Raw genomic sequence first — 26,585 nt, forward strand, 5'->3', positions numbered from 1 at the left:
CTGATGGACTTGAATGATGTGGAGTATTGTGATGCTTTTATTAGAAGTTTGGACTCTCATTCTGAAGGCAACCAATTCACTGCAGAGGATCCATTGATGAGCAATAGATGTATGGCTACATTTATCTGTTTTGATGAAGACACAAGTTGATCTACATCTTGGATGGCCTGAGGCAGAGTACATTTTCAGCAAATCTTCTATTCCTTTCCAGGTCTTCTGTTTACAGTAATCAAAACATTAAAGTAGGGCTGCACGATTAATCGCATGCAATTGTCATGCGTGTCTCTTTAGTGAAGCTGGTTCTGTGATTAGTACTAAATATCCATCACCTGCTTTGGAGCGGCACTTAATATACAGATCCGTAGTTCCCTGACCACCTACACAATATCGCGTTTATAATCGCAGATGAATCGCATTCAGTTATAAATGCGATATTGCGTAGCTTGTCAGCGAACTACGGATCTGTATATTAAGTGCCGCTCCATTTGAAAGCAGGTGTTGGATATTTAGTACTGATCACAGAACCAGCTTCACTAAAGAGACACGCATGACGATCGCATGCGATTAATCGTGCAGCCCTACATTAAAGTAATACTTTGCAAGCTCATAAAGGAAAACACAAGTATCTAAAATAATATAACAGAATTTCCTCATTCCATCATCACCAAATAATATCTTCATTCATCTCTGATAAACATTGTGCAAGATGACCATCACATTGCATTTGGGTGAACCTGGAAAAAAAACAAAAACAATAGTGAGCAACGCAAACACACACACAATCCAACGTGCAATAACTAAAGAGAAATCCATGTTCGTTCCAGTAATATGTGGTTTGTAAACCCAAACACACAAGGGTGCTACAGCAACACCGTTTCTTTCTTGCACAATAAGCAGTTTTGGAAACAAAATAAGATTTTTGAGTCATGATAAGTTATTGATCCCTCACCGTTTCTCAAAAAAACTATTTAGGAATAATGCATGTTGACGTAAGTTTTGGACTGCAGAGATGCTGTTTACAATCCCCTGAATTCACTCAAAAAGCATTTATCTGGAAACGCTTAAATGATTTATGCTTCTCATATCAGATTTTCTCTTAGTATCCAACAATTCTTCACATGCATTTGCTAAAACACCACTGTTAGAATTAATGCACTTTTTCTAGGATTTGCATTGCCTTTTGTAAAGTATTTTATAGTAGCAGATGCAGCAAAGTAAAAAAAACTCCTTTTACAGTAGTTTACTTGTGTGCGCACACAAATAAACCACCGAGGAATAGTTTGTTGTAGTAAGCCATCGGCTAACAAGCACACATAAACTGCAAGGTCACCAGGTCTCAAATTTGACTTTCCTTCCTCCTCCCCAAACGCCACTCATTTCTAGGCGCATTCATTTGTTTGTTTTTCCTTTCCCTTCAATACTTATTCCTTTCCTCTCTAATTCCTTTTCCAACCCAGACGGCTTGATGCTTCCCAGCAGCAAACCTTAAAACCATTCTGTGAATCTACACGTGCCAACCCACCCTGATACCCTCCATCAAGATTTCCATCTCTTCACTAGTCTTGCCCTCAGAAACTCGCTCTTTATATCTGCCTGTTTCTCTGTCTGTCTTTCCCTAGACAAGAGCGTTCATTGTGTCTCTCTCACGGAGCTGCCTGTGTTCTGCAGTCTGGCCAATGTACACACGGCGGGCAGAGAGCGGGCAGGGGCACACGCCAGCCCTGCGATCGCAACAAAGTGCTGCCTTGTTCTGCGAGTTTCGGCGCTGCCCACCACGCCGAAGGAGCGCTGCTCTCAGACCTCGCAAGAATCTGGTGACTTTTTGACCCATTTTAATGAATGACTGTCCTTCTTAGAGTTTCTCTTCCTTCTGTCTTTAAGTACACTCACAGTCACTGGGTTTTTAACATAGTGTTTCCTCTTTCTGAGAAGTGCTCCAAAGTTCACGGGCAGAAAGGTTCATATACAGCCTTTTTAGAGAGTTGGCATTGGGTAAAGATGACAGCAAGGTGAAAATGACACCTATAAAAGCCTGTAGCACTGGTATATGAATTTACAGGATATATAACCGTTCCATTGAGTTTTTTAATTCAACATTAAGATTTCAGCTTAAAAAGTATATGATTCTGCAAAGAAAATTTTACACTTTACAATGTAGTTATATATATATATTTTTTAATTTTTTTATTTCTTTTACAATTATTAATGTATAGGTCCAAGTTAATTTCTGTATGCACGAATACATTTTTAACATTTCAAGTTGTATAAATTAACATTAGATAAAATGAGTTAACATGAACTAACAATGGATGAAAAATAATTCTACAGCATTTATTAGTCTTAATGTTCAATTCAACATTTACTAATAACATAAAAAGATGTATTTTTTTTTACATGCTTAATGCACTTTCAACTAACATGAACAAACAATGAACTATTACAGATTATTAAATGTTGTAAAAAATACTGCTCACTGTAAGTTCATGTTAGTTATTACAGTAACCAATGTTAACAAATAAGATGTTACTTTGTTGCAAAATTAACATTAGTTTATGTATTACGAATAAACGTGAATTAACAATAAACATTGAATTCTTTTAACTTAAATTTGTCAATTTCTCAAAATGAAACTAGATAGATACTGTAAGTGGATCTGCAAAGTGTCGAAAACTATTTATTGTACTTTATAGAAATAATTTATAGAAAAAGATTAAAGTACAAATATTCCATGTAATTAATTGTGTATTTAATTATATAAGATTATTTTAGAAATGCATTTTAAATCATGCAAAATTGTAAGAGGTCAACTTTGCCAGATTTAGATCAACTTTCCAAAAGTAATTCTATTTAAACAACCCGAATAACAAAAGTCATAATTCTCAAAATGCAGACTGATTTTTACTTTTTTTTTTTTTTTTGCCATAAAGTAGCAGGGTATTTCCATCTGAAAAATAATCACTGTACTACCTCATTATTGTTTAAGTCCCAGAATTAATGTGTTGTGTAATACTTTGCATACTTCATACTACAAAACAACAAAAACAGCTGCTAAACGTTGCTATGTTCATCAATCAAAATAAAGAATCAAGTGTTCATAAAGCATCAAATAAATATAAATCCCATCTGAACTGGATCCTCTGCTCTGCATCTGCAGCGATGACATCACATCCAGGAGTGAGTTACATAAGCGTGGCTGCGATATCCATCTCGCAACGCTCCACCAGCACCCAAGGCGCAAACACTCAAATCCATTGCATTTAGGGAAAATAAAATGTCTTTCTCCAGCAAATGACTAATATTATTTTGGCTGTTTGAAAGAGGTGATAGAATGCATGATTCTATCCACCAACACCTCATCTTACAGCCTAGTGAAGCTGTTTTGCAAAGGGCTTCATGAGAGTGAGCACTTGTATGTTCTGGCTTTACCTAAAGAGCCAGCTAAACATCTCTAGTGCCAAAGCTGATCTCAGTCTTCTACTCTCTGTTGTTGCAGAACATGCATCTACTCTACAGTGAGAGCAGCTCACATCCCCTGTTCTGCAAAACACCTGAATTCAGAGACTTCTGAGAAATGAGAACTTCAGTGACGAAGAAAAAAATTACTTTTGTAATACAAGTGTAATTGTATTCACAAGGATTTCTAATTGGATTACTTGCTAAAACTTCTCTGGCCATTCAGCTCCCAAAAGCAATGCCAAAGTGAGGAATGTTGGGATATTGTAGATTTTATGCATTGGTTTTTTTGAGGCAGTCACGCAATGTGACATTTTGGGTTGTTTGAGCATTACATGCTATTGATATTGTTGGCATCTTTGGTTCTGCATTGAGAAATCAATCAACTTTGAGGATTTTTTGACCTATTTATATGAAATGTTCACTCACCCTGCAGGAAATGGCATCAGACACATTGGGCAGCACTCCAGTCCTGATCCAGATCCTTCTGTTGTCCCCAGTCCTGATCCAGATGCTGCTCTAGATCCTTCTGCTCCAGATGTTGTTCCCAATCCTGATCCAGATGCTGCACTAGATTCTTCTGCTCGAAATGTCGTTCCCAATCCTGATCCAGATGCTGATCTAGATTTTTCTGTTCCAGATGTTTTTCCCAGTCCTGATCCAGATGCTGCTCTAGATCCTTCTGTTCCAGATGTTGTTCCCAGTCCTGTTCCAGATGCTGCTCTAGATCCTTCTGCTCCTGATTTTGTTCCCAGTCCTGTTCCAGTTGCTGTTCCGGATCCTTCTGCTATTAATTTTGTTCCCAGTCCTGATCCAGACGCTGCTCCAGATTCTTTTGTTGCTGATTTTTGCCCCAAATTCAATCCAGATTTTGTACCCTGCCCCAATCCAGTTCCACTTTCTCTTGAATTAGTTCCCAGCCCTGATTCAAATCCTCCTACCCCTGATTTTGCTCTCTGCCCTGATCCAGATCCCCTTGCTCTGTGTTTTGTTCCCATGCTTGAAAATGCTTGAAATCCTCCTGCACCGGTTTTTACCCCCTTCCCTGGTTCAGATTCTGCATCCAATCCCACTCCAGATTTTGCTCCCAGCACCAATCCAGATCCTCTTACTCCAGATTTTGCTCGCTGACCTGCTCCATACCCTCCTGTTCCAGATTTTGCTTTCTGCCCTGATCCAGATCCACTTGATCCTTGTTTTGTTCCCATGCCTGATACCGATCCTTCTGCTTCAGATATTGTTCTTAACCATGATCCAGATCCTCCTGCACCTGTTTTTACCCCCTTCCCTGCTCCAGATTGCACATCCAATCCTGCTCCAGATCCTTTTGTGACTTTCCCCACTTGGTCAAATTTGTCACTCTGTTCATCTGACAATTCATGACCCTCAACCCAATTGTCTTCTAGGTGGCGCTGCTGAGCAGTTTGTATGTCACATACTGACACACTCTCTTGATCAGGTGAAGATGCATGATTCTCTTGATCAGCGATGGCTGGTGGACTACATTCTCCCATGCTCTCTGCTGCTGGAGGTTGTGAGGGGTTCTTGACCTCATTCACTGGTTGTGGGTTGTTGAGGAAAGATGGAGTGGGCAAATTCGGAGGGGGATTAACATCTTCATCTGCACTGCACCACCTCCAATCACTTATTTTTTGTACAGGAGTTTTCTAAAGAAATTGAGATTAAATCACACTGTATTACACAAATTATCATGGTAAATTAAATTAGACGCTTCCTTTAGTAACATAATATACACATTTTACACACATTTTGCATACCAGCTTTGTTAGTGGTTCTGAAGAACAGCCTAATAAAAAAAAAGTATGATGTAATGACTGCAAACACATCTAAACCCAAACTGACAAGTTACAGAGAGACCATTATATCTGCATATATATATAACTATATATATATATATATATATATATATATATATAAGACAATCTTTTTTTTTTCAACATTGTATAATTTTTTTAAAGATAAACGCTAAGGAAATTATGTTTATTTGGTACTCTAAAGGGAACAAACTATTACATAGAATTACTATAGAAATAATATTAAAAAGGTCAGTGACAGGAGGTGCTTATTTACCTTTAGAAATGTTAAATGTTTGTCACCCTCAGGAGATTAAACTACATATTATATATTTTATATGGAAAAACTGAATATAAGCTCTGTTTTTGTTATAGTTTTTGTAAACCTGATACCAAAAGGTATCATTTAAAATGAAATTTCTACTAAATATTTGTTTTCCATAAAATTTAAAATGAAAATTGTATTTTATGTCCACACTTTATGACTTTAACTGTTTGGGATTTGTACTTCAAATCTAATTTGTGATGTTTTTAAGTAATGAGACACCAAAGTGAACCCATTTCATGCAAAATGTCATTTATTAAATAAACATGTTTCCCAGGACAACACACCACAGCCTCGTTGTCAATTCTGGAAAGTACAATTCAGTTCTGTCCATCCTCTCATCTCCATGGAAAATAACATCGAGCCTTCTTTTCACATGTACAGGGTAAAATCTGATATTCAAGGTCTCAGAGTTAGAGGGTGGGCCCTGCTTTTAAAGACAGTGATATATTATTGGTAATTCGTAAGTGACATTTTTGTGAAGGGAATGAAGTATTTAGTATGTGACAGTGATAAGGTCATCTCTAGACCTTACAGTGTCGATTTGCATCTAACATCCATTTCAGGACAAAATGCAGGAATTATTCATACTATATGAAATAGGGTCATGCAATATCATGAGACTCAATACTACTGCATGTTGAACTACTCCAAACAGATCTACAAACACAGAGCCCCTCCTTCTTCCATGATAACTATTGATGATAAGGTGATGTATTACCGTGGATGAGGGTGGGGGGAGCTGTGGAATACATTCTTCCTGATCAGACTGCAGGGCTGGACAAAAAGCTCTCAAGGTAAGAGCCCAGAGTCTCTCCACATCACTTAATTCAGAACTCTCCCACCATCTCGCCCTGCAGGATTCAACAGAAAATACTATTACGTCAAAATATGTTATAGAAATGTATATTATTATATAATATATTATGAAGAGAGCTTCATTCGTTGAGTATTAACTGCCGTGACATTAGACTTCGTAACGTAACGTACCTGCCTGTAGATGTTTTGCTGCAGCTGCTGTCCTGTTCTGCACTTAGATTGCCATTTGACTTTTTGATCGTCGTCTGCTGCTCGCATTTACTCTCCTCAATCGCTGATTTCTTCCTCTTTAGTTTAGACATCGCAGTCATTCGGTTGTAAACACACTGCACCTCCATCAAACGCACATGGCTCATCCAAACGATGAAAAAAAACTACGCGGGAGTTTCTTTGAACTACTTCCGTGTTTGGTCACAAAAGTTATTTTTTGCGTTAAAGCTGCGCCCTGAATGCGCAGTTCGAATGAGAGTTCGTTGCTTAAATGTACCACATGGAGTTTGTATTGTTTATTTGATTTTTAAAATAAAATATGTACGTTGGGCTTAACTTTACGGTGCTTAAGGAAATGCTTTTGTTGTATTAATTCATTTGTTCAGTTCAACATCATTGTCATCAGGCTACTACTTTATTGGTGTAGCCTAATAAATTCAAAGCATCAATACACATCAATCCAGACAGTGGTATTCATCTTCTCTAAAATTCATATCTGGCTGAATGCAAAAATACAAAAATGCAGATAATTATTAGTTTTATGTGTGTGTTGTTGTTTAAACAATATTATATGTAAATTAATGCCAACAAAATGATAAAAATGATCTAGTGAAAAGGTTGCACATAAACAGATGTTTGCTGTAGGAATCTTCTCTTTGTGAGAATAAAATAATATATCCTAGTTGACAAATTTATCGGATTCAAATAAATCGAAATGGGATGATATTTGGTTCTTAAGAATAAAAAAAAATAGCCTACACATACTATAACTGGAAATAGCCGTTCAGTGATTTTGTAGAGATGGAACAAACCCACGAATGCATAGCATCAACGTCACTGCATTTTGAAAGAACATACCCTATGGACGGGGGAAAAAACCTAAGAGGTGGTTTCTGGTGGCCACCACCGAAATAAATGATCCATACGAGGTGCCTCAGCTCTGAGCTCTGGAGAGGCTGAGGCAAGGTTTGGAAGCGTCTCTCTCCTCTGGATGAGAATTCCAGAAGGTTCTAATGCTGACACTGATGGTTCCATAGCCACACAGTGAGAGAGTACAATAGCAGATGAGTTTTGAGTAAGTTTGCTCAGGGATGGAGCCGGGGAGACGGCATCCAGGAAAGAGCGCTTATGTCATTAGGACTAGTGTGAGGCAATGTTGTGAGCCGTCTCCATGGTTGCCTGATGAATGATGAAAAATGTAAAAATAGCGGGTGCTGCCCAAGTCCTTCCAGAAGCAAGCTTTCTCAGTGCACTGTGGAAGAAGTGTGAGGTGGCAAAGGGAGAAAAGGAAAGAGAGAAATGAGATTAAAAAATGGTTAATGTGCTGGAGAAGATGTTTAATTCGATGTTTTGACAAATCCACGGTGTTTTAGAAAACTGAAAGTCCCTGAATGACACGAGATCCCCTGAAAATCTAATTTAGGAAATCTCAGAGGTCTCTTTTTCAATAACTTTTAGTTCTGATATGACAAACCTGTAAATACTTATTTGATGTTTGCAGGGCGATGTATAGGCTATTTTTATTGTTATTTTTTGACGTGATTAACTAAATTATGCCATGCAATGTATCTGTATCAAGTGTCATTTGTGAGAATTATGTCCATTTGCTTTATACGTGAATTTATATTGCTGTTGGGCTTTTTGCACACCATTTATCACTACTGTGAAATGTGTATACTGATATGAATAGAGTTGCAGCGTTTGTTATTTTGTAGATCAACCTGGAAGTTCCCTGACAAAACCCAAATATGATTTTTTCTTTGGCTTTTGGACGATGCAGAAAATAAGCTCTGTGACCAACAAAGATTTGATTCATACGCGCTTTGTTCATTATAAAAATCAGAAACCTCACAACAATTGAGATTTCAATAACACTCAGTCTTTATTAAAACAATCCCTGAAAGTCAGAATATTTAGAGTAGTTTTCAAGAGTGTGATTATAAACACAATGAGGCGGTGAAAGCAGACTAGTGACTGGATGAATTTGTTTGGCATGCAGAATCGTAATTTTAATTTATCCCTTTGTTAGCAACCGTCTTTTTCATCACTTGCCTCCTTTTCTTCCATAGACATACTGATTGTTTCTTTAATAGACAAAAACTCCATAACAGGTTTGGAAGTTGTAAGGTGTGAAAATGACATGATCTATGACCTTTATACAGTGGATGTCATTGTAAAGACTTTAAGTGTATCCCTCACAGCCTCATTTTCATCCACACTATATGCAATCTAACCTGACTAAAGTCTATCAGTTCACTAAATCAATAGCTCAGCCGTTATTTGTGCCATGTTGCTGTGGCAGACGGCTCAAAATAGCGATGAGAAGTCTGCATCATTGTGGCGAATTGGCTGTTTTGAATGATTTGTTTCAATGCATCATCTCAAATATCAGATTCACTGGTTCTTTTTATGTCATCACATATGGAGACATCATTATGTAAATTTTCACACCACCAAACTGTATTGGTGGCGTTAGCAATTTTAGCAATGTTTTGACAGCACCACAAAGCCACATAATTTGCTTATACCTGAAGTTGCGTATTAAGCTGAGTTAGTAGGAAGTATCTAACTTTTACACAAAAATACATCACCTAAGACACTGTTCACAAAATGAGTCTGACAGAGATCTTCTCATCCAGTATCTGTTACCAAACCTCTGCCCTGCCGAGCTGCCAGTATGTAACCGGAGGAGCTGTGTCTCCGGCTCCAGGGAGAGATGTGGGCATGGCCTCTCATCAGAATGATTAAGCCGCAGGTCTGCCCTTTCTCAATAAGGTCACGGCTCTGATGGGTTTGACTTGTCAGACAGCTGGCACAGGTTGCACTGGCACTGATGAGAAAGAGAGACTTATGCCCACCACTAATCTGTATTTTTACAAAACATCAGCATGTATCACTGCATATAATTCTGCTTCTTAAAAGCTGAATAAATGGCAGTAATGCAACACTTATCTTTGGTTTCTTCTTATCTGAGCCTACCAGATATATTCTGATCCTGTTTGTTAAAAGGGTGGTAGCGTAGCTTGGGTAGAGAAAACTGGCTGTCGACCACAACCACACACCAAATCTCTCTTAAACCGCTCTCAGTGCAGTTCATAACCTTTTAATTGCAACCTACCAGATCAAATATTATTATTCACACTGTTTTGATCCATTTTTGTCCATCTCTTTCAGAGTAAACAAGTGTGTTGGATTTTTCTTTTAAATAAAATAAATTAATTAGCAAGTCTGATTCACTGATTCCCACACTGTTACCAGTGCATGAAAGCCAACATTCGTAATGTGTCTTCCATTTAAATCGTCGCTGCATAAATTTAACTAGGTAATTGGCTCTTCTGCAATGTAATTACTGCAGACATGTCATGACGCCTACACAAAAGACAACCAATCCCAGTGCATTTGCATTTTAGGGGTCTGATTTATAAAAACCTGTTGTTATAGTCACAAAGTGGATTTCTATCTCAGCTTCAAAAATAGGTGTTTTTCTACTCTTCTGCTATTTACGGCTGTCTAAATAAAGCTTGTATGTGCTGCTCTGACTCTAACTAGTGTTGGTAGCCAACAAAAAGGAATTTTTCAAGGACAGAAATTACAGGAAATATTCAAGGACAGAAATACTGAAATGTCTAAAAGCGAGCAGCCTTAATGGGATGAAAAGAGTTTGTTTATGAGGTTATTAATTTTTTTGATTGTGCCTCCATTATGATGGATGAGTAATATTTGGCATTTTGACACAGGCATAAAAAAAAGAAAGAAAAAAAGAAGAGTTTCGGTCAGCAGATTGTGTTCATACCACCCATTTGAATATATTTCCATATATGTGCAAAAATGTGAGAGACAGCAGAGACTTTATGATCATATTTTGGTCAAGCTTGCAGGGCTTTTCCAAAATCCATGACGCAAATCCAAATAAAACTTTTGAAAGAAGGAAATCTAACACTGTTAAAAAGAAATTCCCTTCTCTCATCACATTATCATGGAGATGTAGGATCAGATCGCTTATAGACTTTTGTTGGAAAACTAAAGCTACAAAGTAAAAAAAAAAAGATCTCTTGAAGCTAACATAAAAAGATTACCGGACTATGTTTTACAAGAAATACTATTTCAGTGCTGTTTTTGTATTAATTGTGAATTTTAATAACATTTTCTGAGTGAAAATTGTTTCTACACAAATCTTTTTTCAGTGTATAGAAATTAAGAACTGGTAACACATTTGGCTCAAAGTGAATGCAGATAAAATGTGATTTATACACAGTATAGTTTTATTGAATCGTTTTCATAGCGGGGCATGTGAAGTGAATTTTATACTGAAGACTGAAGTATCTTGACCTGTGCATTATTTTATTGATTTGAGGAACCGATCTGTATTATCTCTCTCTTTAATTTTGCAGCTTTTCTACTTATGGTTGAACTCATGCAATGCATCAAGGCCATTTGTCCCATTGTGATCTACCTGCAGTAACATCCCCTTGGAGCTAGAGGGCAGCAGATTACATTGACCTCATGCTTGCATTGGACTCAATCTAAAGAGTATTATTAATAAATCATTGGCATATATACAGCACTGTAGTGTGACAGGAAATGTGAATTAAATATGTCCCATTACCCTTTACAAACAGACACAACATCCAAACATATACTGATTTAAAAATAAGAGGTGAATATAGGTCACAGTATTATTCACATAAAGTTAGCAGTGTATAAAATAGTACTGCTTGACATAATCTCAACAATTTTTTAATAGTAGCTGAATATTGTTTTAGATAACCGACATCAATTTACAATGAAAACGTAATGTGAGGAGAATGATGATGTAATTGAGTGATGTTATTATTGCTTGATGTGCTTGACCCAGTTGTTTGATAGGCTATTATTGGCAAAACATTACATCTGGTTTGCCATATCATACAAATATTGTGAAACAATGTGTGTGTTTATTAGTCATGTAGTCCCAGTACTTTCCCAGTTCAGTCTCCTGTACTCAGGAAAACCAAAGCTTTCAAACTCAGACCGCAGTCAGTCTAAATTAGAGCATCTGTTTCTGACTCCACCCATCAACCCACTGCTTCAACATACTGCCCTGCAAACTGCTCGCATTTCCTCTCCCCTCAAACTTTTAAGAAAAATGGTAGAATTGAATTAGCAGAATAGTTTATTTAAAACTGATGGAAACAAAAATGCTGATATACCATAATGATGGGTCTTAATTTTACATTTAATATACTTATGGTAAAACCTATACATCTGCATTATGTATTATTATTCAAAATACCAATAACAGTAAACTAACAATATTGTTAATTGAGTAATTTAATAAATAGTATGCATTCTATGCAATAACAGCAGATTAAACTGTTTTGTTAAATTTTGTTAAACTGTTTTATTATTCCCATCATTTCATATATTTTTTTATTTGCCTCACTTATTTATTTGTTGTGTTGTCTATTTTAATATTTTAAGAACTGCGTAGGCTTTGACAGTATTGAAAGTGAGGACAATCGTGCCAACCATAAATTAAATAACATCTAAATCAAAGTTTAATTACATAAATATAATGAATGAATTAACAGAATAATGTGATAAACTGCTATGAATAAAGTAAAGTTTACAAATAAAACATTAATAATAAAAAGATCAGGTGTATACACACAGAAATAGAAATATTATAAGTACAGTGACTTTCTCTCTACAGCAGTGGGGAGTGAAGGCTGGTTCTTGGAAGAGCCACAGCCTGCGGAGTCAGTCACATTCTTGGCTGGGATTCAATGACTGAGCCAGACACACACAAACACTGAGCGAGGGAGAGAGAGCGAGAGAGTTTACAGAGTGAGATAGAGAGAGAGAGAGAGAGAGAGCTAGAGGCTGTGCTCACCGACTCAGTCATACTGAACTGCAGGGGCAGAGGAGCAGAGGCGACGCGCCGTCCGGCTGCAGCGATCTCTACTCGCAGGGAAAAATACGGATTTGAAGTTGGTGGATTGTGTATTCGACTCCTGAATTTGACGTGGGACAAGTTCGGTTCCCCGTGGGATAGTCTTGCTGCAACTTGCGCGCTTTTGCTTGTGTAAAACTTGAGTTTTCAGTACGCGTCTGTCTGTGGATATGGACAGAAGAGAGCCCGCTGCAGGGGAAGAAGACGCGCCGGTGGAAACATTCGTCTGAGCGGGGACTTGATGAAGCCATATCGGTCTTCTTGTGCTTGTTTTCACAGACTTGGATTTCGAGACGCGGAACCAAGACCTTTGAGTTGTATTTCACCCCAGACGCTCGGTTTTAACGACAACGCGGTGCGCGAAACATGGAAACAGTAGCGCGACAGAGTTTCCAGCCTCACCCTGGACTGCAACAAACTCTCAAACAGTTTCACCTGAGCTCCATGAGCTCTCTCGGCGGACCGGCCGCGTTCTCGGCCAGATGGCAACACGACCTGCTCTTCAGGAAGGACGGAAAAGACGTCCCGGAGCCCGTGCTGCACCTCCCCCCCATGCAGCCTCCTCCGGTGATGCCCGGGCCGCTCTTCATCCCGTCTGACCGCTCCACCGAGAGGTGCGAGACGGTCCTGGAGGGCGAGACGATCTCGTGCTTCGTGGTGGGCGGCGAGAAGCGCCTGTGTCTGCCGCAGATCCTCAACACGGTTCTGCGGGATTTCTCGCTCCAGCAGATCAACTCTGTGTGCGACGACCTGCACGTCTACTGCTCGCGCTGCACCGCCGACCAGCTGGAGATCCTGAAGGTGATGGGCATCCTCCCGTTCTCCGCGCCGTCCTGCGGACTCATCACCAAGACGGACGCGGAGCGCCTGTGCAACGCGCTCATCTACGGGGGGACGTACCCGCCGCACTCCAAGAAGGAGCTGTACGGCTCCATCGAGCTGGAGCTCACCGAGAAGAGCTTCAAGATCTATCACGAGTGCTTCGGAAAGTGTAAGGGTCTGCTGGTCCCGGAGCTCTACACGAGTCCCAATGCGCCCTGCATCCAGTGCATGGACTGCAGACTTATGTACCCGACCCAGAAATTCGTGGTGCACAGTCACAAATCGCTCGAGAACAGGACTTGCCACTGGGGCTTTGACTCGGCCAACTGGAGGGCGTATGTCCTCCTGAGCCCGGATTACACGGGGAAAGAGGAGAAAGCACGTCTGGAGCAGTTCCTGGATGACATTAAGGAGAAATTTGACTTCGCCAATAAATACAAGCGGAAAGCATCACGGGTGAGCCAGTTTGTTGTATTTTGCGCTGGATCAGGGCGAACTTTTTACGTTTTCTTATAGTGTAGGCTACTGCAAGTGTCAGATGTCCCTGACAAGCCGTTTCATCTTTTTAAACTAACTAGCGTCTGTGTTACTACTAGTTTCTGCCCTTGTAGTAAGCCAATAACAACTACCATTTTTCCAGTTTCATTAAAAACTTTTCATTCCATACATATTTTGTATTGGTCAGGTAATTCGTTGCAAACTAGCAGGCTACTTCTCTGCAGTTGCCAGAATTTTTGCTTCAGATGCCAACTATAGCAGTTCCGTTTTTCTAATTATGTATCAATATTAATTTTGGCTTACTAGAAATAGTTCAGCTACTTTTATCTGTGGCGTTTTTTATAGAATTAACTGGATCATATTAATTTACTAGACATTCTGAATAGTTATTGCATCTTGCAAGTAAAAAAGCAATCGAAACTAGTGAATTAAGCAATTAGAGACATTTAAAATATTCTACTCCCTTTTGGATTACTTATTAGTAGTCCAAAAATAAGTATCAGAAGCATAAAAATAGATATTGTTAAAATGGCTTGCCATAGTCATCTTCAGATGAATGCTTGGAGACACAAACTTCGGACTCCACAGTAAGTAGTTATTTGGCAGACGTACAGTGCACTTCTTATAGGGACAGTTCCCTTGGCACAACCTGAGGTTAAGTGCTCTGGGGCATTGTGGCGATGTCCATGAATCACCTCTGCTGGTATTAAAGTAATAATATTAAAGTTGGCAGACTAGAGGTTTAAAGCGCTGTGCCACAACACCAAGGTGAAATTTGTATGTCTTAGGTTTTGCATTGGCATATATTCCAAGTAGTGTCACCTTCCCTCCTAGATGAGCGCTTGGAAAGGGGCCAAGAGTGTCAGTTCTTTGGTGACCCAGTCTTCAGACTCCAGAGACTATCAAGATATTGGTTTCCCAGTCCAAATGTTACAACCTGATATCCAGGAGAGGGGTGAGATGTGGATTCTGCGGGCGGACGTTGAGATAGAGTAGCCATCACAGTGGCCTAAATTTAATGGCATGAAATATTTAACTTGAGCAGATCAATGCAAAAAATCACAGATAGCATTTCTAGGCGCTTTCCACATGCTGTAATGCTTAATTGACCAGTAACTAACCATTTGTGTCATGACCTCTGTCCCATTGGCCTTTACTGTAGATACAGTGCGGAGTGTGTAAACAAACAATCATTAAGAGCCATTAAAGGCCAGGGTGCTCAGTTTTCAGCTCTCCCTCTCTCTGTCTAGTGCTTGTTTTTTATCATCTCGTTCTTCCATCTGTCTCTCGAGCCCAGCATGACTTCTACATGTCCCACGGCAATGGCGTCATGTTATGGTAATTCTGAAATGGGTCTTTTAGCTATCACAGGTACTTGATAGTGGATGTGCTTTTAATGATTGGGCCATTGAGGGTTTAATCGTGGGACTGCTGAGGGAAAACATCATGCTCCCTGAGCTGCACTCCAACCAAGTTTGCTGCTTAAATATGCACCATAAAGTTCATTTCGGGGTATTTTTAGAAGGAATAATCCGATAAAGCAGTCTCAGGCTGATTGTTTTATGTTTATCTGCTTTGGGTTGTCTCCAGTCTCGGGTTACTCGCATGTGTGGCGGCTCTTCTTACCCTTGGGGCTCTAATGCTTGACTCTTGCAGCAGACAGGGTTCTGTTTGTGAGGTAGAGGATCAGAAGAAAAGTTTTTTAGTAGTGTGCCCCCCTCCTGTACACACACACACACACACACACACATACACTCAGTGAATGGCAGGCCTGGTCATTTACATGAACTGTTTTCCCTGAATGGAGCTGATGATGCAGGGATTGGAGTATTGTGGTGGAAACGGAATATGAACCAACAAAGAGGTGCATTCACTAACATCTCCTCCCTCCCATCTCTCTGTGATCAGCCCTCCACCACCTCCCCCACCCACCAGCTATCACCCAGTTACATTCCCTGTATGAGTGGAGCGAGAGAATGTAAACCTAGGCCCGTGCTCCAGTGTGTTTGCACACATTTGCCATTTTCTGTCTCTTTTTCACTGATGATGTGTGTCATAAGTGCGTTTCCGATTGAATGGGCCCTTACGGTGAATGACGTTGCCTCGTTAACATCGAGCTGTTTCCCTTGGTCTCAAGTGAGACCAAAATGTCCTGGAGCTCTTTGCATTATCACATTATCAGACCCCCCACAGCAGGCTTTTATTCATCTCAAGAGCTTTCCTGCCTCTCACCACACAAGAGGGAACACTCTCAAACCGTCTGGAAATGGAAGTGAAATACATCTGTATATCCATCTAGAAAGAGGGAGATGTTGTGCATTTTACATGCGTCCGCCCAGCTGGTCACTCCTTTGCCAGGAAGAGTCGCGATTTGATATTGATGACTTCATAATGGCCTCTACACAATTTCATTAACCACTAAGATGTTTGTAAAATAAGTCTGAGGCCTGAAATGTAATCGATCCAACTCTATGCAAATACTTGTAGATATGCTAGTTTGATTTCATATTGTGTCAAGGGGGCCGGTAAAAACTTCGAATGTTTTTGAAATGTCTGCCATGGGCAAGTAAAAAGAAATGCAATGAATTCCTGTGATTGAAAAGCCAACAGCCATTAATCCAATCTTCAGTGTCACATGATCCTTCAGAAATCATTCTAAAATGCTGGTTAGGTGCTTTAGAAATATTTCTTATCATTAACAATGTTAAAAAAGTTGTTGTGCTTAAAATGTTTGAGGAAATTGGAATATTTGTTTTCAGGATTCTCTGATAATTAAAAGTCTAAAAATAATTTGAAAATAGATTTAAAATATTAAATTATTATATATTTAAATATATATATATAGATATGCATTTGCAACCTTGCATAACAAGCATGCATCTGGCCTAAGGACTCAACATGCAAGTGAAGCAGACATAAGTTTGTTTTGCATTTATATACTGTGTTGCTGTCTGGGATGCATGCTCTGTGTGATTGTGACAGAGCTGTTTTGTTTTTTTGCTGAGTTATTTACAGATCTTACTGTTCCTCATCTGTGAAAAGTAGTCTGGCAGTCTCTCTCTCACTCTCTCTGTCTCTGGGTGGGGTGAAGGAACTTCCCCTTTCTCTGCTGCTTGCTGAGGGAAGGTCACAGACTCTGTAGTTACTCAACCTCCCACGACATACATATATATATATATATATATATGTGTGTGTGTGTGTGTGTGTGTGTGTGTGTGTGTGTGTGTGAGTGCGTGTCTGTCTGGTGCTTTCAGTCAGCGATGGGAAGATGCAGAAAGACAGAATGTTCTGTGTCCCTCACTCAGACACACACTCATAATTAAGCGTAAAATGTACCTAGCCATTATGTTCTGGCAAGCTGTCTTGGGTCTTTTAAAACTCCGTGGGGTTGTGGGGGGGATACTGTTATGCTTGTCTGAGATCTCCTTCAGAGGGTTCAAAAGAGTTTGGCTGCTTGGTAAACAAGGCTCGAGTTTGCTGATCTGTAGTATACAGGTTCAAAGTGTAAGCTTAGGTGTTGAGTTGGCTTCATGAGCTATCATGATTACAGTATATACTGATAAAAATGTCTGGACGTAATTGTCAGGAGTGGCGCTGAATGATTGGGTGGATTAAAGATGAAATAGCTTAAGACTCTGGAAACAAGTGAGCAAATGCCTTTAAACAGACTAAGCATTTAAGCTTTGAAAAATAATTTTTACATGATGCACTGATGAATAAAATAAATAAATCACAAATAATCAATATTCGATGAGGAACATCACCTTTATATGTTAATATGGCAGATGGAAATGGCTTTAGAGTCAATATGTTACTTGCCTATCGTTGACATACAGACCGCAAAACCTATTTTACATTGCACTTGGTCTATCCTGTAGCTAGATTTCACACAGGATGCGTTTTTGCATTATATCGCCACTATTTTTAAATTGTTGGTCAATGTAAATATGTGGTAGATGTTAATTTATACTTATTTGTTCTAAATAAATTTTTAATTTATAGCCCTATTATGATTGTCTTTTCACAGCTTATAAACATTGACAAATTTACTTGACAAAATAGTTGGCATTTTCATTTTTCAGAGCAGTAGGGAAGAGAAAGCCCATATCATGAGCGTTTCCCACTTAGTCATGCATTTGATTCCCCCCTCTGAGTTTCCTGTTAAATGTGGAGGCGTTTTATCAGAGGTTATTTAGAGAGTTTTGGCAGACGGCGCGTTCTTGCCGCCAGTGCAGGAAAACCGCAGCTCAGTGACGGGAAGGGAGAGTTGCGACAGCCGCATTCCAGGACCACCGCTCCCAAAGTGCAGCGAGAGACTGATTATGCAAATCAGAGTATGAATGAGCATGAATGAAGCATGCCCTCTCACTCTCTTTTTCGCATTCGCTGCACATCTGCCGGCACACCTAAACATGCACACCAACACACACGTATGTCTGCATGGTATCAGAACTCTTCCACTGCTGACTTCTCATCTCCTCTACAATCAAGTGTTTTTTTTTCTTTCTTTCGATCTTTAATTCCCCCCAGGTGCTGGAAGTGGGTAGTAAACCTCTCTAATCATGCAGTCATTGAAGCAGAATTTAACCGCACTCAGCCTTTGAAGACGTTTTCTCACTTAATCGTTTGCTCTTTGGAGACAAAGCTACGTAATTTAGTCTAAATCACGCCCTTGAAAACGCTTTTGATGAACACCTTGCATGTTCATTTTCTTTCTTCCATCCTCCGCGCCCAGTTCGGCAGGCTTGTGATTTTTATTTCGGAGAGAGTGTGGCATCTTTCCAACCACAACTAACCTCCCCAAGCACCTCAGAGAATTCTGGGATATCTGATGGAGAACTGAGAGGGTGCAAGAGCTTTGGGAGAGGAAGCCAGTTCCCTAAGGGGATATTAGGTATGTCCCGTCTCATTCGCCAGGCATATCACTCTTAAGCCATACACACACACTTACTCACAGCGGACGGCTCAACTTGACTCGGCTCAGCAGCAGCTGGCCTCTGGTATGCATATCAATGGCCACAGCACGAAAAGCTGCATTTGCGCATTTCTCTTCCTCTCCTTCAGAATGCGAGGGGCTCCACGGACACGGATAGTCCTGCAGCTGCCGACGATATAAACCGGAGGATCCGTCTGAGAACTGAGCTGAACGGCTGTTCTGAGACCTCACGGGTCAAAGTCTTCATAAGTAAGTTCCAGAACTTAGACTCATGAGGTCAAAGACCTGCAAGGCAGAGAAACGGACCGTGTTGTTCAGTAGGTTACTGATATGAACAGGCTTTTGTTTGGATATCCACAAGGGTCATTTTTAGTGTTGCGCAAGAGTGCCAGACGAGAAACCCGAACAGTTTTACTCCGTATGAAACTCAGCGGAAAAAAAAACATGGTAATCTGTTGCTTTCATAACAAAGCTTATTCTTCCCACTGATCCAGAATAAAAAAAAATCTCATGTGTAGCCCTGGGTGGTTATTAAATTAGACTTCGTTTTTTCAGGAGTGAGCAGCAGATGAGTGTTCTAACGAGACTCCTTTAGGTGCTAATTAAGATTTTTCAAATAGTCCGTCACTGACAAGCCCGAACTGATGGATCATAACTGTGATTAACCGGGCAACGAGAGAAAATATGTGGCTTTGTTTTAGAGATAAGACACGAACATCTCCCTGGAACAATTCAAACCCTAATTGCATTTGTAGCTCTAATAGATTGCAAATGCAAGTCAATTCATTAGGTTCTTTTACATTAACAGTTCAGTTCATGTGTGAAGATTCACGCTTGGCTTATTTGCCACATCCTTGCTAATTTGAACAGTTTTTCACCTCTGGAGCTGAATTTTCAAATCAAAATGGCACTTATTCAGCTTTGCTGTTCAAAGTTATTTTGCAACCTTAGCAGGAATTACGACTTTCACAGTTTTTTCCATCATTGACTTAAAAATATGCCTGAGAGATCAAATATACTTAAGTAGTAGACTTCATTCACACTAGGTGCCCTATTTAATTTGATGCAAACAATTCAAAGTGAGGCTGTGAGAGACAGAAGTACAATATGTTGTCACATTTCATAACTTTCACAATATATAGGCCAAGTTCTAATGTTTTGTCATTTGAACAACTGACATCCATTTACGTAATAGTTCAACTCAGTGAGCAGACTGTACTTCAATCCCAAAGAACCTCATTTTAATTCATATCAAATGAGGTATTAAATATGTTCTGGACTCTTTCACTCTGTTCCAAAACCCAGCTGTCTTTTTAGGGTGCATAATAATAATAATAATTATTATTATATTACTAATAATAATAATCATTGCTATGGTTTATAATAAATAAACAAAATAAACAACAATTTATGATACATGTGAAATAAATAATTATATACTTTTTATTTTAAATCAATACATAATAATAATAATAATAATAAATAAATAAAATAACTATTTATGATACATGTAAAATTATCATTTTTTATTTATTTTAAATCAATACATAATAATAATAATAATAATAATAAACAAAAAACATTTATTATACATGTAAAATAAATTATTTGTTTATTTACTTTAAAACAATACATAATAATAATAATAATAATAATAATATAGTTGTTGTTGTTGTTATTATTATTAACAACTTTAAATAAACAAATACCCTAATATAATAGTTTTGCTTCCTCCTTAGATAACTACCAGATAAGTACCAGTGTAGTTAGTATGTTGCTTAGTAGGCAGCTCACTAGATTTTCGAACTCAAAGCATTGTGACTCAAGAAAGCTAACCTGAAGCCCTTACTGCCTACACAGTTACAGAGCTTCTTAGTGAACGAAGAAACATTCAGATTTCAGTTATAATGCAATTGAAAACAAGACTGTTCATATTGAATAATTGTTCCCTCTTACATAATTTCCCCTCGTCATCAGCTTAAGCTGTGTTGTGACATTATATCACACCCTCTCTCCTAGGCTGTCCACACCCTCCCCCAGGATGCAGAAGCTAAGATCTCATTAATGTCAGATGGAGATAAACACAGATAAAAGAGAAAGGTTCATCACGGGGCATCCTCTCTTTTCACACTCCTTCCACCCAGCCCCCACACACGTGTGTGTGTGTGTGTGTGTGTGTGTGTTTGTATTGGCTGGCCTTTGGGCAAGCATTCATACACCTGCCTGATAGGGAGTTGCTGGGGGAGGTGGAGGAGGATGTGGTGGGGGGGGGTTCAGACAGATGAGTGTGGGATGGAGGAGGGGGCTTTTTCTGTGTTCAGGGAGGAGGGGTGGGAAAATAGATGCGTTTCGGGGGTTTCCTCGGTAACTGTGATTGTCAATGCGAGACTGGATGTGCTAATACGTAAGGTGTGAGGTAAATGTTTGATTTATTGAAAGACATTGTGAACATTTAATGTCAGGCAGACTGTTATGAGCTGCTCCTGTGTCCTAGTCACACCAGAATAACAAGTCCAAGTCAATGAATGAATTAACTAAACAAGTAGGAAAGAAAAGGAACTGGATCCAATGTTCTGTCTGGCGGTTTATGTCTGTGTCATGTGCTCTGTTTTAAATAAATAAATCCTCACTCATTGCTGCTTTTTTGCATTCTTTCATTCATGGAGCTGTAGATATGCATTATTAATGACAGCTAAGCACGAATAGGACAAAACACATTTTCCTGGATGAGTTTAGCTTTGAAAAATTCATCACCGAATCACCTTCCTTTTCAGCCATTTTGCACTTTAGCATAAAGATGATAAGATTTGCCGTTGTCATTGATTGATTTTTCTGTATTTTTAAAGAACAATGTTTTTTAAAAGTCGACATGACTTCAAATTTGACCTGGTTTACTTTCTTTAATACCTTGAATGTATTGCTCTGAAACTATTTCTGTTTTCTGCTGATGTAGCCAAGGTCGTGTGGGTGGGGAGAAATTATATTAACCAATAATATCATGGTTTACTTTTCATGATTCAGTCGTATGCGGATTGATGCATTCAAGTCCCGTCCTATGTCATAAATCACTAAAAGAATTAAGAGTCCTGTAACTGAAATTACAGAAGTTTTAACAGTTTTATGTTGACCTTTAAACCTCACTTTTTGTACAATTTGTGTGGGATTTCCAGCTGTATAGTTCTGAAATACTTAGTTCTGATTGGCTACTTCTCTTTTATGCATAATGCATCCTGTATGAAATTTGCAGCACAGTTCTTTTTGACTGCCATTGATTGAAGATTGCAGAGCAAAATAAGTGTTTTTTGTGTGTGCATGGGGATTTTCTGCTATGTCAGCTGAGCCCTATTGTCTTTGTGTGACGGAGTGAGTCAACCTTTAGCTGGCAGTTTGGGTTTGTGTGCCTAAGAGCAGTCCGACACATGACCCTTCCCATCAAACCCCTCTCTATTCAGACTCAGTGACCAATCAGATCCCTCCATACAGCTCCCGTCGGACAGATGTCTGTCTGACAGAGGCAGCGTGACATACACATGACATGCACATTGAGAGACAGTGACACTTCCTCAAACTGAATGACAATGAAAAAATAAGATATTTTTGGAGTCACACTGCCTTTTTAGCAGCTATCTATAAATCTGCTTGAGGGAAAGTTTATAACACCGTAGATGTGAATGAAGAACCTAAATAAACATCCCAACTTACTCGAGCATATCCAAGTGAACATATGTATATTGCAGAACATATTTTGTATAAGGAAAGTGAAAATTATTTTAATAATATTTTTAATAATTTGTGCATTACAGCTTTTTTATGATACTTTTAAAACATTAAACATAAAACATCCTCCCTTCAAAATTGTCATTAACCAGCTTGCAGAAAACATGTATGTAGTATTTACACTATCATTCAAAAGTTGGGGGTCAGGAATTGTCAGAAAGTAATATTTGTATAATTTTTTTTTTTTTTTTTTTCAAAAATCAATTTCACATAAATGTTATTCTTTTGGACGTTCTGTTTGTCAAAGAATCCATAAAGATGTAATGGCTGCAATTGTTTATATTTTAAAATATATTAACATGGGAAACTGTTATTTTAAAGTGTGTTAATGTTTTACAATATCACTTTTTATAACAATTTATTTTATTTTTTTATCAAATGAATGCAGCCTTGGTGAGGATTAAAGACTTAAATTGCAAAGTACAAGTATTCCTGTAAATTACAATTGTAACATGGTAGTATTTTAATTAAAAAAAATATTTTGAATATTATATTCATTATTTAATTTGACTGTCTTCTGTTTAGCATATGCACATGTACAATGCAAGAAAGAATAGACATACGACATCCTTCTTCACCCCGTTCTAAATGAAGCGTTCGTCTGGATCCAGTGGCACTGGTTTGAGAAGCACCATCATTTGGTTTGGTTAGTCAGACTTATATAACTGGCATTCTTTGAAGCGTGCCCTGCACAGAAGGAGCTTACTTGATAATGTGTAATTTGACATTGAAATGAGTAGACAGACATACTATTACAGTATATGGCTAGAAAAAATGCAACTCAAAGCCTCTAGTTTTGTTTGCTGAGAATGGATTCGCAGGGTAGCATGAAGCGCTGCTGTCTAGGCTCTTGGCTACATGTACAGAGGAGAGAGAGGGAGAGACAGATGATGGGTTTGCTATCGTGACTGCTGTTCTGATGTCTGTTCCAGACCGGCAGCAGGGTATGGATGATGTTAATCGTACAATTCAGCGTCAGTGTGTGTAAAGAGGTAAATACATGAACTCACTCATAACTCCATCTGTCTGACACCCACCAAATGCTTCATCATTGAATCAGAACTTCCACACATTCACACATACCCTTTTTCTTCTAAATGGTGATGGTGCCGGAGCCAGTTTTTCCACTATCTTCTTGAGAGCAGAACAGTGACGTAATTTTCTAGCCTACATAACCTGCCCACAAAATCATGGCACAATTTTGAAAGGATATATTCAAGCGTCTTTATGTAATCATGAATCAGAAGTGACGTCAATAAAACTCATAGCAATCAATTCACACACGATATTTGTAATTAAATATGTGAAAATGAAGCACGGCATTGAGCATTTCAAATGTAACTTTTTTTTGCTGTAATAGGAATGTTTCAGTTTTGTACAACTTTATTTTGTTTGGGAAACTTTGTGGTGCAGCTAATTTTTCAGATCCAAAACCCTTTTTTTGTTTTTGTTTTACATAATCATTTTAATGTAGACTGAGTTATTCTTGTTTGGACAACTTTATGTGGTGCAACTAATTTTTCAGATCCAAAACCCTTTTTTTTCTTTTCTTTTTTTTTTACATAATCATTTTAATGTAGACTGAGTTATTCTTGTTTGGAAAACTTTATGTGGTGTAGCAATATTTTTAGACCCAAAACCGTGTTTTCTTTGGTAAAAACGTATCGGCAGCTATGCTTTGGTTTACTAATAGGTGAGAAGCATCTAAGTTCACAGACGTGTATGTTCCACCATGACATCACTCACTCAGGTGAAACCCTGACCGCAGAACACACAGTAATCTTGTTCCAAAGTTGACCTTTTACAGGCCACAGGCCAAGAATTACAAGATTACAGGCCACACAACTGGGGCAGAGGGCGAGTGTGTGCTTGTGGATGCGGACGTTAGTCAGTCTAACCACACAAAGGCCTGCGCTCACACCCTGCCTAAATGAACAACCACACCGCTGCGGTCTGAAACACAGCACGGCTCTGCCATTGATGTCTCCTGCATGTTTGCATTCCGTCAGGAGGCAAATCAGAGTTTTTTTGTCTCGTTTTGTACGTGTGAGTGTGTTGTGGTGAATGATAAATAAAGCGAGGGTGCAGAATGTCAAGGGATGCTTTGTGTTTAGGGTGATGGAGAGCACACCAAAGGTCCCAACTCTCATCCTGGGGTTCGACTGGGCTCCTTTTGTCCTTCAGACATTTAAAAAGGATCAGCTGGGGCTCGGGAACAAGACTAAGACTAGAGACAAAGCATAGGCATGAGACTATTGTCTTGGATGTGGTCTTCACGAGCCATGCTTCATTTTCATATTTTCTCCAACCTAAAGGACCATTCACATTAAGAATGATAACTATGATGTTTTAATAATCATTCTAATGCTAGGAGAATAGGGAAGTCCAGACCACATCTTTAATGAACTACACAGAGGAAAGATATTGTTGGAATCAATTTCCAGCTGATGAACGATTAAAACATTCAGTGGCATATTATATAATGTCAGCACATGCTTATTGTTTTGGTGTCTGTATTAATTTAGTTGTCTTTATACTTATCGTTCTTGGTGTAAACAAACCGTAAGGCTAAAATAGCTAACCTATTCGTTTGATGCGTTAAGATGTAGCATCTAGCACAGAGTGAGAAACGCAATGCACAGAACCAATAGACACATAGTCAGCATTGCACACTGTTTTAAGGGTCATATTTACATAAAAACAGCAGCTGTATGTATATTTTGAATCATAAATGTTCACATTCAAATGTAAACATTCAGTTAACGTCTGCATGTGAATGTTTTTGCACGGAAAATGACTTTGTGTTTGTGCTGTCAGGAGAATATCTATTGTAGTTCAGTACCTAGGCTTATGCTAACACTTTTTTTTTATTACTCTGTACAGATTTTTTTATTTGAGAAATAGAGCCTTTGCTGTTTTACCAGACACAACAATACAATCACTTCATCACTTCCTGGTTTGCTGTTGGTAAAGATGTCTGCCAGTTAAAGCCCTACGGCTGTAGTGGATAGCTAGCGCTAGGCGTGACACAGAAAGCTTGTCATTTTGTTCTTTGAATAAGGGACATGGTGTATCAGTTCCAGCCTTAAAGCCTGCAGGCTATTTTGGTTTTGCTGAACAGGTAACAAAAGAATGTCTGTCTCTGTTCAATAGCACCCTTCCCCCTTGCTTTCTCTCACCGGAGCCTCTGCTGTCAAACGTTCACAATGGCTCGCTAGTCGGTAGCCCACATGAATCTTGTTGTGGTTTTTAAATCATTTCACATTGTGGTTAGCAAATTACTTTTCATTTTGAATTCATAATTAGTTGAATTGATTTATGAGACAGATGCTGGTGGGGTGCAGGACCAGTCCGAGTTCTGACGGAATAAGGACTACATTTTTCTGCAATGTAAAATAAATTAATTAGTAAAATAGCTTTAAAGTAAAGGAGCACAATCTGTTTCTCATTTCTAATTTTATAAGACACACTTTCATGTTAATGTTTTAGCTATTTTAGACTTTTGTTTAGCAATATGTGTTATTTAAACTAAATGGGCCAGGTTTTGGATGCAGCTTTGTCAGTCTACAAATGATTGGACAAATGCAGGTCTGTTCACACTTCTTACCCAATCAAAAGAAGTTCAGAAAGGCCATGAGGTTTATGGGTGTATTTGTGTATGTGAATGTGCTCTCGGCTTACTCTGGGTGAATTAAAAGTGTTGGAAACAATGGCATTTAATACCATTAGCATCCGGGCTAATGTGGTGCCTCAGGTTAGCGATCGTAGGTCATAGATCCCTCGCAGTTGATACTATTCCAACCCAGTACCACTCCTCCAAATGAGCTGACAGCGGACATGCTAAATAAAACAATGTGTGTGAAACCAGAGCTGCGTGTTTGTGTGTGTGCCCATGACTGGAGGTAAAGGCTCAGGTTAAAGCCACGCAGCCCTGAACTCAGCGCTAACCTGTAAATGTTCTACACCACCACTACAGTGGAATCCATTGATTTACTGTCT

The 26,585-nt window shown here is 38.9% G+C and overlaps 2 protein-coding genes across 2 annotated transcripts in view; one reads left to right on the forward strand and one right to left on the reverse strand.

The window, feature by feature from the left end:
• Positions 1-407: 407 nt before the first annotated feature.
• LOC132097915 (putative per-hexamer repeat protein 5) lies at positions 408-5,131 on the reverse strand. Its single transcript, XM_059503914.1, has 2 exons — positions 3,883-5,131; positions 408-734 (listed from the first exon to the last, which is right to left on the reverse strand). The coding sequence occupies exons 1-2, from the start codon at positions 4,965-4,967 to the stop codon at positions 662-664; spliced, it is 1,158 nt and encodes a 385-aa protein (XP_059359897.1). The 5' UTR covers positions 4,968-5,131; the 3' UTR covers positions 408-661.
• Positions 5,132-12,467: 7,336 nt separating this feature from the next.
• Positions 12,468-26,585, forward strand: part of LOC132097916 (ski oncogene-like) — a 64,147-nt gene continuing 50,029 nt past the window's right edge. Inside the window, exon 1 of the mRNA XM_059503915.1 lies at positions 12,468-13,831. Coding sequence (XP_059359898.1) covers positions 12,920-13,831 — 912 coding nt within the window. The 5' untranslated portion in view covers positions 12,468-12,919. The remainder of the gene's footprint in view (positions 13,832-26,585) is intronic.

Source organism: Carassius carassius, chromosome 21 (assembly GCF_963082965.1).
Source record: "Carassius carassius chromosome 21, fCarCar2.1, whole genome shotgun sequence".
NCBI classification, from domain to species: Eukaryota; Metazoa; Chordata; class Actinopteri; order Cypriniformes; family Cyprinidae; genus Carassius; species Carassius carassius.

Excerpts from the sequence above, each read along its gene's own strand:
- LOC132097915 (XM_059503914.1), bottom strand. The coding sequence starts at position 4,967 with ATGGGAGAATGTAGTCCACCAGCCATCGCTGATCAAGAGAATCATGCA. Across the intron at positions 735-3,882 it reads CTGATGCCATTTCCTGCAGG|GTTCACCCAAATGCAATGTG; the intron begins GTGAGTGAACAT and ends TTTTTTTTCCAG.